The following is a 17,125-nucleotide window of genomic DNA, read 5'->3' as shown; positions in this document are numbered from 1 at the left end:
GCTCATCAGAGATCCAGAGTTCAAAAACTCAATGAACGAAGTGGAACTGGAAGCGTGGAAGACATTTGTTTTGGTAGTGAAGAACTTTCTTGGCAACAATAAGGCCAGAAACTACGCAGAACTTGTCAACAACATGCTGACTGCTTTCAGAAACCTGGGCTGCAACATGAGCATCAAGATGCACTACCTATTTTCACATATGAACCGGTTTCCTGAGAACCTGGGTTCAATGAGTGACGAGCAGGGGGAGAGATTCCATCAGGACATGAAGGAGATGGAGACCAGGTATCAGGGTCGCTGGGGACGCAGTCATGATGGCTGACTACTGTTGGAATCTGAAGAGAGACCTCCCTGCCGCTGAACATTCCAGGAGTTCGAAGAAACGGAAGTTCAAGCCCTGAAGTTTGAACAGTGGTGACGCAACATGCAATTTACTTGTACTTACCTTTATCAATGCCCACCATTCAGATGACAGTAATCGATGTTTCTATCATGTAATCAATAAATGTTGTTGGCAAAACATTTTTTTTCTTAAAAACATGTTTAGGATGATATGTGTTGACAAAAATCAGCTGATAATGCCACAAAAATGTAATTGATTTTGTCACAAGATCTGATTTTTTTCAAATCAACTTAGCACAAAAACCTGACCTGATGGAGAGAAACGGATGCCATTTCCTGATTCAGCAGTGCCAGAATACCCTAATTCACTTGTAGAAATCTAGACAACATTCAGAAAGTAAAAAATTGTTGACCAGTGTTCTTTTTTTCTTCTTTGTTCTTGTTCTTTTATTTTTTTCTTTCTTTTTTCTTTTTTTTTTCTTGCTTTTTGTTCTTGTTTTTTTTTTTGTTTGTTTTTTTTTTTTGTTCTTGCACATCTTGCACATCTTGCAAGTTTTTGTTCTTGCACATCCATACTTTGAAGCAACTTTTGAATCTGGAAACATCTTTTGAAATAGAGGTCCAGCATGATCTGAGACTGATATGGGCAAGTTATGTTCCACAATAAATCCACTAAAGAGAAGTTCCGCTCGGGTAACATCCTCTTCCTCGCTTGTCCCTTGTTTGGTGAAATAATTCAGAAGTGTACCGGTACTCGTGCTCGAAGATCTCTCCTTTGCAATGTCTGTGTGCCGTTTGCTTCCAACGTGCTTCCGAATATCATCGCGACCTCCGTGCTCAACTGAAATATCAACGCTGCATACTGTACAATACGCATGATGAATTCCTCTTTCAGACTTTCGAATACACGGGTATTGGAGACTGTATTCGGTCTTGTGCTTCTGAGACCATTTCTTGGTCTTCGTAAGCTTCTTTTCTGCCATTTCGTAATCAACATCGAGGGCTTGAAGCATCGGTAACTTCGAAGTCGATGTTCCACAGCTGCAGCGCGACTCGTAGAACTCTAGCGGCTGTTAAATTAAACACCGCACGGTGGTCGCGACCGCCGGGCTGGTACGGGGCCCAGCTGCATGCAGTGAGCGTATCGCATGCATATACACTGTGCATACATACCGCATGCACTGTATTGCACACATACCGCATGCACTAAATCTCAGTGCATGATCGCATAAGCGAGATCCAGACCCAATGTTTCGCTGCTCCTCATTTGAATTTGCAATTTTTTACGTACAATTTGGTAGCAGCGAACGTTATGGAGTTACCACATGCTATACGTAGCAGACGATGCTTTTCATTCAATTCTCATACTAGTACATTCTGATTAGTGAACAGTGCAAAAATATCAAAATTTCGGGAGGATAAGGATAGTGATCGTAAGGGCGGGAGTTTGGGTGAATTTTCGGAAGCCTCCCGATGAAATCGGGAGGGTTGGCATTGCTGCAATAATGGGAATAAAAAGTGTGTAATGTTGACATTTTTGACAAACTAATTTTGAAGGTCATGACAATTATAGAAATTTTAATTATTTTTTTTACCATAACTCGACTTATTGTTGTCCAATGGGAACAACATTGCCATCGATACATATCCTAGAGTAAGGAGAATTTATGCTTAATTTATGTCATATCCCTCTGAGTTCAAGGTCAACATCAAATGGCCTGAAATAAATAATGTGTGTTTTTGTCAATGTTCAATTTTGCCATTGCAGAATCTTAAAGATCACTTGGCCTTCCAAGATGTTCTTGCATCATAATAGTGTACCTGCACTGAAGTTGTGCACCTGATATTTGATTCGTGTCCTTGACCTACTTTTTCCAGATCTTGACCGACAATTTTCAAAAACACCTTTTTTTTTTAAATCATAACTTAAATAATTTTCCTATAATTATCATGACGTTGAGTTTTATGGATAGACTGGAGATGGGGACACATTTTCTTAATTTACACATTATCCCTAAATGTTGAAGGCCAAGGTCATATGACGGTCCGAACAGAATAATGCCATCATTAGATCAATGGCGTCAGTGGAGGCATACCCTGGTGATGGCTTTGTGATCGCAGATATCTAATTACAGTTTGTGATCACAAACACCAAAACTGAAGATGCTATCAATTTCTTCACTCACACAGGTTGATTCTTGTATGACAATAAAAAAATAATGTTTTTAAGAATGCAGCAAAATTAATAATAAAAGTTGCTATTGTGAAATGAGTTGCTCAAAGAATTGCTGAAAAATATTTACTGTAGGAAAGCCATCTTCATGTTAGGAATACTAAATCTATTGCGATATCCAGTCCTATTTAATCACTTCATCATGCATTTTATAATCGAGTTTGCTGCCCTTTTAAAAGGGGCATTAACCTGGCTTCCCCATCTGCTGGCTGTCATTTGTGGACATTAAAGAACCATGCAATGATAGCTTTCAACATAAAAAGTAGATCATAATTCACTGGTCACCTGAACAACGAATTCTAAATTCTTGCACACTGCATCAATGGCATTTCCTCAGTCGAGATGCAACCAACAGAGAAGCTGTCACAGATGCATTCGTGAAATAAACATTTTGGTATAAACACCCTCATTGTGCAGATATTATATACACATGAAGAGGACCAGACAGACACTAAAGCGTGAAGAATAGATTTGAATTTTGATATTTCGATGCAAATTTCGGTTTAGACGTGGAGGAAAAATTGGAATGCACCCATTGCTATTTTACAATAACCAGTTTGTTCTCGTGAGAACAAGCCATTCCTTGTATAAGGGATATTAAAAGTTAGTTTCCTTGAAGACTTGCTTCTAAAGTTATTATATTACAAATGTGAGTGTATTTGACATAAACAAGTCACAAGCTGAATGGAAACAATTAACCACCCCCAGCCCCATTTTCCATTCCACAACTTTAAAAATCGAAATTTAAAAAGCTACACAGTTATTATCTTGCCAAAACGAAGTTTTTGCAAGATATGTTAGTCAGCTTGTATGTTTTTTTTTGTTTTGTTTTGTTTGTTTGTTTGTTTGTCTGTAATCACGTATAAAAAATTCTGCAGAGCACAGTTATCATTGGAAATTTTTGTAACTTCGCATATCAGAGGCCTATAGGAGGTCCCTTTCAGCGCATAAAATTTTGAAGGTCAAGGTCAAAGGTCAAGGTCACTTTGTCGCAAATCAGAGGAGTCGACGAAACCCTTATTTTTTGAGTAATTTTGATCGGATCGTCTTCAAACTTCATGGGAATATAGTTCATGGTCTGGCGCTCAGCTGATTAATTCTTGGTGGTGATTGGCTTTGACCTTCATGGTTAGCACCTGAGGTGCTAACTGAGGTGCAAAAATCAAATTTTCAAGTTTTAGGAACCATATTGTGTAGTACCTCAAATTTAACACCTCGATGAGTGCTTCCTAGATATGTCAAGCTTGAGACATTATGACGTCATTTGGTGACGTTATGAGGCAAAAGCATATTTTTCATGGTTACTCTGTAGAACGATTCTCATCAGAATCTCTCGTAGGCAGATATTCCTCAAGGAGTCGCTCCTGGTGGATAGCAGCTCTGTTCACCTCAGTGTGACCTTAAAGAAGTCACACGTGGTCACCTTTTGGCAAGATATGGGTCACCCTGCGGGTGACATTGGTTTATTTCATTATTGGGCTGATAGGATGGCATAGAGATGTGCACACTTGCCTCTATGCTGTTGAGCCTGGGTTTGAATCCTGACCCAAATATATAGTCATCCTGGTGTTTCACAGGCAGGGTGATTCATCAATGTATGTGTTGTCCCTCGGACGGACGTTAAATGGGATCTTTCGTTGGTGGATGTTATAGATCCCATGGTGTCCTTTGCGTAGAGGAGATGAGCTATTGCTAGCACCATGGCCAAATTCCATATTCCTGCCCTAACTAGCAGAGAGCATTGCACCAGCGACACGGCCGCGCCCTCAGCCAATGATGCTACCCTGCAGCCTTGTGCTGCATACGAACAAAGAAGAAAAATTTCATTATTTAGAAAGGATCAAATCAAAGTGGAAAATTCAGTCTGGTTAAAATTATATTGCCACACTACACAAAGTCTTGATGTTGATTTTACTATTGTAAATACCTTATATTGGTATAGGATGGTGCAAACGTAATGCACTTACCTGAGTTGTCTAATCTGTGTTTGATTATCACCAAGACCATTAACTGTCGGATTGGCATTTGTGCAGAGTGTGTGCCATCCGATGGTGCCCATCTCATTAGGAGGTGTAACCAGGGCAGGAATTTGAAATTGATTCAGGGTGTCAGCAATCATACATGGTGTTGGCTTAATCTTTTGGGTGGCGGGCTTTGGATCCTAGGGTCCTGAGTTCAAATCATGACTTAACACCAAGTTGGGTTGACTCAACCTGTCATCCTTCTGAGGTTGGAAAAATGCATACCAGCTTGCTGGGATGATTGAGCCATTCGAGTATCCTGCGTTGGAGTGGCGACCTATCCAGGAGTGTGCCCATTAACCCAGGAGACTGCGTTGGTAGCACCGACGCTCTGTATAGGGTATGGCCCCAGTGGATGGATGGTCAGCAATCGATTACCTTTTAAAAAGGCTTCATGCAATATTTAATGTCCACAAGAAAGCGCCAATAAGTGAGACAGCCAGCTTAACATCGCTTTCATAAAGATTGCATAATCTATGATGTAACACCCGTTAAGCATAAGTTTGTAATCTGTTAAGCACTATGATGAGTCACCACGATCCATCTTTATGCAGAACCAAACCCAGACTATTCAATTCAAAGGTGACTGACAAACAAAACAAGTACTGGGAAAAAAACCCCCAACAAATGAATTGTCATTTGAGAATGGACAATGGAGAAAAATTGGAATCAGCACATTGTTTCAGCACAAATGAAGGAATCAGCACATTGATTTCATCATTATTGGATCGCAGCTGTGATGCCAAAGCATTGTCCCTGCACAATAGGAAAGGAATTGAGAACTTGTTCAGTGATACAGTAATAACTTGCCTACTCAGTAAAAACACCATTGGATCTTTAACGTCCGCCAAACGAATGCTAGAAGATGGGACGTCCATTTTAACATTCATTGGAGGGGTGGCACACACATTGATTCAACTTCCTGCCTGTAAAACACCAGTCTGCCAGTTTTAAAGTTAACCTGAGAAATGATCACACACAACACAGCTCAAAGACAAGTCACTACCTCTTCACCATCTTGTCTAACCCATAATAAATGCCATTATATACAAAGATTCCTTTGGTTGTTTCTCAAAGCCTCTTTAGAAATATATGTTTTATCAACTGGCTGTTTATAAATGTATGCTAACTGCCATAAGAAGCAAAGTAAAGCTGATGTTTCGAGCATTATCCTACATTGGAACAAGAGGATTAGAGAGGGTCCTCCTAGTCTCATGAAAGGTAAACATTAGCTTAAAAACGTTGCTTTCCACGGCAGTTAGCATACCTTTGTCAACTTGCAATTCATAAACCTATTGTTTGAACTGTCTGCCAATGCAGACTGACATTAGCCTTGACCAAGTCTAGTATTCTTCTTTTATAAAGGCCTGACATTCTGAAATCACATCACTTCAAACACCTTATGCACTTGTAAGTGAAAATTTCCAGCAAGATTATCTCACTTAATGAGGATTGCAACAAATAAATTTTCCAGTAGAAAAATTCAACAGATGAGGGAATGTTTTCCAAATACTATTCTTAATTATACAAAAAGTGATTCCATACCTTGTTGCACCAATGAGGAGTAAAGTGCCCAAATGGTGGAGGCCAGGCCAGATCCATGGCTGCTGGTTCTCTCTGCTCCTCCATCTGCTCTACTGTGTGGTGGGTGCTGCAGGTGGTTCAAGCGATGAACCATCAACCCAATGAGAAAGACAGTAATACTTAAGCACGTCCAAAGGCTGGGTTCAAATGGTGAGAGGCACGAGAAGAATTCCGAAGCAATGCTGGGCCTTCTAAAGAGTAATCCAATGCCTCGGTCGAGAACACGCCGGGTGAAATCTACGACTGCCTCTCGCTGAGGTGTGATGGTTACAGCTCCAAGGCCAAGGTCTGCTCGCTGCCACAGGAGTGAGCACAATTCACAATAAACCAAGAATGGAATAAACATAAGAAATTGAACCTCTTGGATTTTTTTCTTGTCTCTATGACATAACACATGGAGATGATCATAATCCCAGAAAAATATGACTTCATACAAACAATGTGGGATGAAAACTATGAACACACTGACAATTTAAGGTTAAGATCAGTTGCATGTGTTGAAAAAAAATAGATGAAATATCATTTCCTGTTTAATGGATGAAACTTTTTTCAATGTTCCTTTTCCTTTACTTGCCTTGTTCATGACCTCTCCAAGCAAACCACTCCAACTCCCATCAGGAAGAGGATGTCCATATTTATTTTCGGGTGCTTCCTGCACGGAGAAGGTAAACCCCAGCTGCGCTGCCAACAGGCCCAGGACGTCCAGTGAGAAGCCCACAAAGTGCCGAGGCTGTCCAAGCACGTTCTCAGACGCCATTACGAATGGAGCTTCCTGGACATTTTGCCAAAGTTTATGTCAGGATTAAAGACATTTCAGCTCAGATACAGCAGATAAATAAATTGATGTCACCACATTCCTCAACTCCCATTTTTGTAGTGTTATAATTCTGGTTGTTTCTTTAACTGACTATTTATATTAAAAATCATCCGTTATTTTTTGCCATAATTTTCATTCAACGCCAATAGCCGTACTTCATATAAAGGTGTAGCCAAAGATTTTCTTTTGCATTGACAGCTTTTTGAGTCTAACACATCCAAACATGGAAAGTATGATTTACTATAGCTACTGCAGTACACAAGTAATAAGGTTATTGAATAATTATCATTACCATTTGTTACTTGTAAAATCGAAGATTTGCAAGAACAGTATATTGGTTTGTCTGGTCTGTTACGATGAAAATTGAAAATTTTCTTCATATGTCGGTCTGTCTCGTTTGTATGTTTGTTTGAGAGTGTGATAACTCACGAATGCTTTCAGCTATCTTCATCAAACTTTACCAGAGGATTCCAAAGGACGAAAGTGAGGCTGTCAATGTTTTTTTTCACTATATAGGCCAGAGGGTCAACATAGGCCAAAGGTCAACAACTTAGGTGAGATTTCTAAAATCCTCATTTTTCATTTGATTGACTTGAAATTTGAAGAGGATTTGCACATTTGGTCATTGAATTCAGCCACCCATTATTTTAAGGTCAAATTTTTGTTTTATGGATTTTGCAAGTATTGTACTTTGGACAATATATTTCTTGTTACTTGCGAAAATCAAAGATTTTTCAAGGATATTGGTTGGTCTTGTGCATTATTCTGTCTGTTTTCATCATGTGTTAGTCTGTCTCGTTTGTTGTGATGGAAATTGAAAATTTTCATCAGATGTTGGTCTGTCTCATTTATTTGTGTGTTTGAATGTATGTCGAATGTCGAAAGCAGTTATATATCGACTGCTTTCAACATTCACACATTGCACATGCTTGGGAGCCTCGTGGTACATATTGACTGCTTTTGACATTACATAGTGACTACATATTATGCACGTGGTACATTACATATTAAGTATTACAGATTACGCACGTGGTACATGTTGACAGCTTTCGACATTCGCACGTGGTACATGCTTGGAAGCCTCGTTAGTATACATTTCTGTCTGTGCTGTCACTGTTGATTCGCCAAATAAGTGATGAAACTGGTCCGGCAGGTGAGGGAATGTTTAGCATTGGGATTCTCATGTGTGTACTATTTGTGAATGTCTTTACAGCTTGGCTGATCTCTGGGAAGGGTTTGGAACAGGAAATGGCTTATCTTGGTAGCATTTCTTGGTTGCTTTATGCAGCTTCTTTGGCTCGAGGAGCATGGGAGGAGTCGACTTATTCATATAATCCTAGCCACCTAGGTTTACTTGATTAGGTGAGAGCTAATTGGTTATTACGTCCATTCACAGGTGAGAGATGTGGGTGGGTATTCCTTTATCATATATATATATATATATATATATGCATATATATCATATATATATATATGCATATATATCATATATAAAGATATACAGGGTGTCCCTAAAAAAATGACATCATTTGAAACTTGAATAACTAAGTAACTACATGTCCCAGGCAAACGAAAGTAAATAGGCTTCATGTTGAACAATAAAAGATTTATTTATCAAAATTCGAACAAGAGATTCAGAGGGATGTAGATTTTATAACTGTTTTCTCAAAACTTCACAAATGTTCAATATACGCACCGCCTGTGACACGACACACGTTAAGTCGGTGGTCCAGCTCCTGACAAACACGCTGTAGCATGTCTTACGTAACATTCCCCAGCGCCTCAGTGATTCTCTGCTTAAGTTTCTTTAGGCTTGTAGGAAGAGGGGGGATATAGACTAGTCCTTTCACATAGCGCCATAGAAAAAAAATCACAGGGTGTCAAGTCAGGTGAACGTGGTGGCCATTTCAACAGCACATTGTCATTATCACTGGCATGCCCAATCCATCTTCCTGGTCGATTCTCATTGAGATAAGGATTAAACATTCAACTTAATTAGTTTTTACACATTTTGTTAAAATTTGAGATCATTTGAGCGAGAATTAGCTGTTATTAGACTACGAAATGATGTCATTTTTAGGGACACCCTGTGTGTGTGTGTGTATGTATGTATGTATGTATGTATGTATGTATGTATGTATGTATGTATGGATGTATGTATGTGTGTATATATATATATATATATATATATATATATATATATATATATATATATATATATATATATATATATATATATATATATATATATATATATATATATATATAGTTACGGCTGTGGAAATACGCAAACCACCATTCAGGGCCCGTACGTGAGATAACTCTAAGTACATGTGTAGTAGTTTAGAGGGAATTAGAGGGAATTTATGTGATTCATTCGGGCTGCGACGCTTTGAGATAGCCGTTTTTCTGTTCTATCTTTATTTTGAACCAACCACGTCTCAACCGCAACCCTCACAACAACCACCACCATCTTCTCCACTACCCCCGCTGATGAACGCCATCCTCCACGGTCCACACTACGACGGTTTCCGCGTTGGAAACCGTCGAGAACGCAAGGAGAGAAAGAAGAAGGCACAACGATGGCGCGTGGATTTTTCCCGCCTGTTTTTCCCGTCTGACTTCCACACGCTTTGGAGTGGCGGAAGAGCGATGCAGGTCAAAGGTCAAAGGTGAGAAAAGGTGGGGGCCTCTTTTTGGGGGAATAATGCTCTGGCTCCAAGCCAAAAACTGACTCCCTCGGCCCCCGGACGGAGCGCGGTGGAGGGAAAGCGTGAGGGCACGCCGCCTTCGAGAAGCTTCTCCAAGAAGCTCGAAGGGAGGCGGGGCCGAACACGGGGCGGGGCGGAAGGGCAGAGTCCAGCGCGAAAAAAGACGGACACGGGAGGAGTGCAGTGGAGGTGCTCTGGCTCTCTTCGTCCTCTTCCTGTCTTCCGGCTTGCTCGTCCTCTTCTCTTCGTGGTGGCCGCTGGCCTGATCTTCTGTGGGCGGTCCCGAGACCCTGCTGGCAGGACGGAGCGTCTGCCATTCCCCACACCGCGAGCTCGAGCAACAACGTTTCCCCCCCCCCTCTCCCTCTTCTATCCGCGCTGGGAAAGCGCCGGAAACTCCGTCCGTGGCGTCGAGCAGCCAACACGTGCCGGCGCGAAGCACGCTGGAGAGGACTCGCCCACCACGCCAGGGCACGGAGTCGCGACCAGGCGCGACCACGTCGACGGACGTGGGAGAGGGACTCGACAGCCCAAAGGGAAGTCACCATTTTCTTTTCGGGGTTTTTGTATGGATCTTGTGGCGCCGTGTCTTGTAAAATAGAACTGTTTAAGTATTTCCGTGTGTCGGTCTTATTCGGTTGTAGCTCTGCATTGTTGCTTTTGTTTTAATCGCTATATGTGCATTTTTACTGTTTGACTGTATATGTGTGCTCTCCGTGTATCGTGTAAATAAAGTGCTTGCATGTTGTACTGTGCCCATTTCGCTTCGTCTCCTTCCTTTTAATTGACCCTCCATCCTGCTTCACGTAAAGGGTTCGTAGAGGGCTTAATATGCCCGATAATTAATCGGAACCTTCGAGGCCGACGATAACACCGCTCAGTTATCATTGTAGCACGGAACGGACCGCTTAAGCGGTTGTGTCCGGAGTCGGCCTGCGGCTAGGTACGATCGCCCGGTCGACCATCCGCGCAGGTACTTAGGTAGATCGAATTTAGCGAGCAACCCTATCCTGCGCACTTGGGAAATTGGCACGGTCGTGGTGGGGTTAAACCCCCACCCGTGACTATCTCCCGGCGTTGTTCCGAGAGGGTCACGACAGAATTGTCCGTTCCAGTGGGCGAGGCGGCCGTCATTCGAGTCGAGCGGCCGATCGCACGCCGGCGGGCGCGAATTCACAACTATATATATATATATATATATATATATATATATATATATATATACATATATATATATATATATATATATATATATATATATATATATATATATATATATATATATATATATATATATATATATATATATATATATATATATATATATATATCTTCTTTTTCTTCTTTCGGCTGCTCCCGTTAGGGGTTGCCACAGCGGATCATCCGTATGATCTGCATAGTGATTTGGCACAGGTTTTACGCCGGATGCCCTTCCTGACGCAACCCTGGTCGCCTCTTACGACACAGGGATATGGTACACCTATTTTAACCGGGGCATACACTGGGCCCAGTACACTGGTACTCACTTCGCCGACCTCGGAAGGATGACAGGCTGAGTCAACCTCCTGGTTTGTATTAATTCAAACGGCCAACGGGGCTTGAACTCAGGACCTTTTGGATCCCAAACCGCTACCCTAACCACTATGCCAACACAAGGTGTGTGTATATATATATATATATATATATATATATATATATATATATATATATATATATATATATATATATATATATATATATATATATATATATATATATATATATATATATATATATATATATATATATATATATATATATATATATATGGTGTCCCATTCAGGGTGTCCCGAAAAATGTACTGACTCTTTAAATGACTGTTCTGTGTCATTTCAGAGGTCTAGGTTTTCTCAACGGTACCCATAGAACCCATATAGCCATAGAACCCATAACGGCACCCATATAGCTTTTTGCATGCTGAATTTAGAAATGTATCTCATTTCACTCAATCAGGTCAAGTTTTTATGCTATCTCAATTTTAAGGAAAAAAAATTATCAATTTTTTTGTTTTTTTAATTGGCATTTTATAAATTCAAAATCAGACTTGCATTGACAGAAAATGTACAAACTATATATTAAATGACGCACAAGTACCGTTAATATGAAATTCAACATTAAAAAGACGAAGGAAAACAGCGACTGCTGGAGCGACTGAAGTTGGGTGTTGCCAGAAACAACGATTTATCTATATTTTTATGAAATAGAAATGAAAGTAATTGAGAAGGCACTTGATTCCACATTAAGTGTACTTGTGTGTCATTATATGTATAGTTTGTACATTTTCTGTCAATGTAAGTCTGATTTTGAATTTAAAAAATGCTAATTAAAAAAACAAAAATTTTGATTATTTTTTTCCTTAAAATTGAGATAGCATAAAAACTTGACCTGATTGAGCAAAATTAGATACATTTCTGAATTCAGCATGCAAAAACATATCAGAACCGTTGAGAAAACCCAGACCTCTGAAAAAAAATGCAGCCCAGTGTAATAAAAGTGTTGTTTATTGACTTAGAAACAAGATTAATGGTTAAATGTATAAACGTATAAATGCATGTTTACAAATGTTCAAACTGACGACCATCACATTCCAAACACAGCCGATTACGCGGACCAATGGATTCAACAGTGTTACGAATCATTTCATTTGTAACTGCAAGACATTGTCTTTCAATTTCCTCTTTCAGATCATCGACTGTTGCTGGTTTTGAGCCGTAAGCCTTATATTTGAGATATCCCCATAAAAAGAAGTCCATTGGAGTGAGGTTTGGGGAATGTGCAGGGAATTCAACAATGCCCCTTCGCACAATCCATCTGTTCAGAAAAGTTGCTTTGAGATAGGCCCTTACATCATGGTGGTAGTGGGGATGTGCTCCATCTTGCTGAAAGTAAATCTCTTCATCACCAAATATCTCTTCGACACGTGGACCGACGGATTCCTGCAGCAAGTTTAAGTAAACATCCCCAGTGACAGTTTGGTCAAAAAAGAATGGCCCGAGGATGCCTAATGCTGATATCCCACACCACACAGTAATCCCTGATAAGTTTAAATGATGTTCCATAGTAACATGCAGATTTTCAGGAGCCCAGTAGGTGCAATTGTGTTGGTTGATTGAGCCATTTAACTTGAAGCTGGCCTCATCGCTCCAAACAATTTTGGATGGAAATGCTGCATCTTCTTCGCATTTGCCCAGGTACCACTCACAAAATCCAGCTCTCCGGTCAGGATCGTCTTCATTTAGAGCGTGGATTAATTTTGGAATGTAACTTTTCCAATTAATTTGCTTCAAAAAGTGATGGGCACTTGATTTTGGGATTCCTGTCTCATGAGCCATTTGCCGTACAGATTTCCGTGGGGATCGGTGGAGGGTTTCCAGCAATTAATTTTCCTTTGCGGGGGTGGTTGATGACCGTGGCCTTCCTGAACGCTCCTTATGGACATCATGCACAGTTCCATCTGTTTCAAACTTATCTCGGATGCGAGCAATGGTGCATCACGTTGGTGGATCTTTGTGAAAATGTCTTCTAAATTGTCTTTGCAGTTCCATGATGTTTTCGTGCTTCCAGTAGCACTTTATGATAAATTTTTTCTTCAAAACCTTGTCGTACTTCTGCCATTATTACGGTCAATTTGATCTGAAAATAAATGAAAAATTCAATGAGTTATGAGGAGCCAAAATGTGAGTACATTTTTTTGGGACACCCTGTATGTATATATCTATATATATATATATATATATATATATATATATATATATATATATATATATATATATATATATATATATATATATATGGAATACATATATACATATCTATATACAGCTCTGGAAAAAAAATAAGAGACCACTCCAAAAAAAATTTAAATCAGCATCTCCACATGTATGGCAGCCATTCCATTCCAGTGTCTGTTGAATTCCAACACAGGCACACCTCATTCTACTTCGTGAGGTACTGATTAGGTGATCACCTGAACCAAATCTTATTTAACAAGGAAAAGTATAAAAACCACTGCTGTGGTCATCACTATCCTCTTGCAATAGGACCAGCTGGATGGCAAAAACAGTGCTAGTAGTACCTCAAAAGTAATTGGAATCAAAAAAATAACTATTGACCATGCCAAAAGAGTTGAAAAGAAAAGTTTTGAGTGAGGAAAAGAAGGGTTCAATTCTGGCTTTCAAGGGCATAGCCAGAGGTCCAAAAGCAATGAGGTGAAAAGAGATGAACTGTCCTATTTAGGTATTGTGATAGGAGTGGAGATAAGAGTATTCAGAGCACTGCCGGGTAGCTTTGGTAGTTTACTCCCCAGGGAGCTCAGATGGCCAGAGGGCTCAGGCCAGATCATATTTCAGGAAATGAGCGACGAGGCAACTGCCTCATCTACCTCAGCCTGGCTATGCCCTAGGCTTTACTGGCAGAGGGATACAGTGAGCGTCACGTTGCTTCCATCCTTAACATTTCAAAGACGGCGGTTCATAAGAACAAGGTCAACCAGCAGACATTGGGGACAACAAAGCTACAGACTGGCAGAGGGCGAAAACGACTTTCCACTGACCGGGATGACTGCCAACTCATTCGAATGTCACTCAACAACCGTAGGATGACATAAAGTGACCTACAAAAAGAATGGCAAACGGCATCTGGGGTGAAGTGCACGGAGAGGACGGTTCAAAACAGGCTCCTAGAGGAAGGGCTGAAGTTGTGCAATGCTAGAAAAAAGCTGTTCATCAATGAGAAGCAAAGAAAAGCCAGGCTGAGGTGTGCAAAAGACCATCAGGATTGGACCATAGAGGACTGGAGTAAGGTCATCTTCTCTGTTGAGTCCAATTTTCAGGTTTGCCCAACACCTGATCGTCTAATGGTTAGACGGAGACCTGGAGAGGCCTACAAGCCACAGTGTCTCGCACCCACTGTGAAATTTGGTGGAGGATCGGTGATGATCTGGGGGTGCTTCAGCAAGGCTGGAATCGGGCAGATTTGTCTTTGTGAAGGACTCATGAATCAAGCCACGTACAAGGTTGTCCTGGAAGAACACTTGCTTCCTTCTGCTCTGACAATGTTCCCCAACTCTGAGGATTGGTTTTTCCAGCAGGACAATGCTCCATGCCACACAGTTAGGTCAATCAAGGTGTGGATGGAAGACCATCAGATCAAGACCTGTCATGGCTAGCCCAATCTCCAGACCTGAACCCCATTGAAAACCTCTGGAATGTGATCAAGAGGAAGATGGATGGTCACAAGTCATCAAACAAAGCCGAGCTGCTTGAATTTTTGTGCCAGGAGTGGCATAAAGTCACCCAACAGCAATGTGAAAGACTGGTGGAGAGCATGCCAAGACACATGAAAGCTGTGATTAACAAATCAGGGTTATTCCACAAAATATTGATTTCTGAACTCTTCCTAAGTTAAAACATTAGTATTATGTTGTTTAAAAATGAATATGAACTTGTTTTGTTTGTATTATTTGAGGTCTGAAAACACTGAATCTTTGTTGTTATTTTGACCAGTTGTCATTTTCTGCAAATAAATGCTCTAAATGACAATATTTATATTAGGAATTTGGGAGAAATGTTGTCAGTAATTTATAGAATAAAACAAAATGTTCATTTTACTCAAACACATGTCTATAAATAGTAAAACCAGAAAAACTGATAATTTTGCAGTGGTCTCTTAATTTTTTCCAGAGCTGTATATAAAGAGATGTTTGGTACTACAGGACTTTAATATGGATACAAACAAACACGACATAATAGTGACCGAAGCTTTTCGTACTGCACACTTCAGGGTAAAAATTGCAGCAAGTGGAGAAGGAAGTGAAGGCGTGTGCTTTATACACAGGTCTCAATAAGGTAGACGCCAATTGTTTCAACCATAATGACGTCACGGTTAATCCGAATGCCCATTGGTCAACTAATCATCTTCACCGAAAGCTCCCATTGGCTGGAGCAGAGTTCGTCGATGATTGACGTTTGCAACCACATCCTGGAGAGAGGGGGGAGGGGTTTCCCCGAAGGTCCATTCACCATTTGTTAAGGTAATTCCCTTGATCTTTCCATGCTGAAAGAGACACAGAGATCGTACAAATTCCTTTTGACAACATAGTATTGGATCGGTGGTAAGGCTTAAGTCACATTTGTTCAACGGCTAGGATATGGCAGCCGTACCCCCCTGAATTGACAGAAACGTGCGGCAGCTGCAGAGTTTCTGAGGTGGCCTCAGGGTGGCCCTACGCCATATGGCTATCTTTTACAGGCCATAGGGGTTGCCATGGAATTATAGCGCGGCGTTATAACTTTTTTCATTTCTACGTTCGCCGTAGCAATTCGACAAGCCAAGCTGTGACGTATATGTGTTCCACGTCGACCGCACATAGGGCATACAGTGGGCTTGCGTTATTCGTGCGGCTGCCGTAGGCTCTTATCAATGAAAAATGAATTTTTCCAAACCCCAAAAAATTACGGCGGCCGCACTATTTCCACGATCGCCGTAGGGTAGTCCTAAGGCATCCCTGTGTTCAACGTACGGTGGCCTTGCGGTCTGTGTGACTACCTGCGGGCAACGCAGGGTCGACGCACGGTTCCCCTACGCCCACCGTGCGTCCTACGTAGGCCTCCGTGGCTGTCTGTGTCGACCGCTACCGCTAGAGATCGGAGTATAGGTGATTGCCTATACAGTGGTGCCCCATGAATCCGAATTTAATTCGTTCCAGGAGGCTGTTCGGGTTGCAAAAAGTTCGGATTCCAAAACTATTTTCCCAATAAGAAATAATGGAAAGTGAATTAATCCGTTCCTGGACCCCAAGAAAACCCACTTTCAACTGAAATTACCCATGTTTATGTTAAATAAGATGAGTAAATGACCTTCAGTGGCGGTGTATTGTATGTAAACTGGTACAATCACCACATCCAAAGGTCCACACAGGCTCGTGCTCCGGCATGGGTTCCGATCACTCGCGCACTCTGCAAGAGCGCTGCCCGCAGGGCAGCTCATCAAACATGATGCCCCCAGAACCACAATCACTTTCATCAAACGCATCGTGCTGACGTAATCATGGATATTCCAAATTACAACTGGTTTTTCTGTGAAATTAAATCCCTGCCCGACAGTCCGTCACACCACGTCATCGGATTGCTTTTCTGTTATTAATTAAAACACAAGATGAGTAAAAAAAAAAAAAACAGAAAAAATCAAGGTGAAAACACGAGGGAAAGTAGCGATCGACACATGATAGATGCTTTCACGAGGACTTCCACCGACGCACTGAATGAACGAAGCGCGAAGATGCGGCTCGAACAGGCAGGAGAGACACACGTGAACAAACATGAACGCCATGTTGTATTCGGTTTTTAGGACAAAATTTTCTCGAAAAAAATTGTTTGGA

At 40.9% G+C, this 17,125-nt stretch overlaps 1 protein-coding gene across 1 annotated transcript in view; it reads right to left on the bottom strand.

Moving 5' to 3' along the window:
- Nucleotides 1-17,125, bottom strand: part of LOC147017967 (glutamate receptor ionotropic, delta-1-like) — a 639,638-nt gene that overhangs the window by 151,496 nt on the left and 471,017 nt on the right. The window contains exons 11-12 of the mRNA XM_085897103.1: nt 6,755-6,952; nt 6,142-6,475 (exon numbers count right to left, since the gene is read on the bottom strand). Of these exons, the coding sequence (XP_085753229.1) occupies nt 6,142-6,475; nt 6,755-6,952 (532 nt within the window). The remainder of the gene's footprint in view (nt 1-6,141; nt 6,476-6,754; nt 6,953-17,125) is intronic.

This window comes from Eptatretus burgeri, chromosome 10, assembly GCF_056783735.1.
Source record: "Eptatretus burgeri isolate ZD-2024b chromosome 10, Ebu_testis_v1, whole genome shotgun sequence".
Classification (NCBI taxonomy): domain Eukaryota; kingdom Metazoa; phylum Chordata; class Myxini; order Myxiniformes; family Myxinidae; genus Eptatretus; species Eptatretus burgeri.
This window is presented reverse-complemented; position numbering and strand designations above follow the sequence as displayed.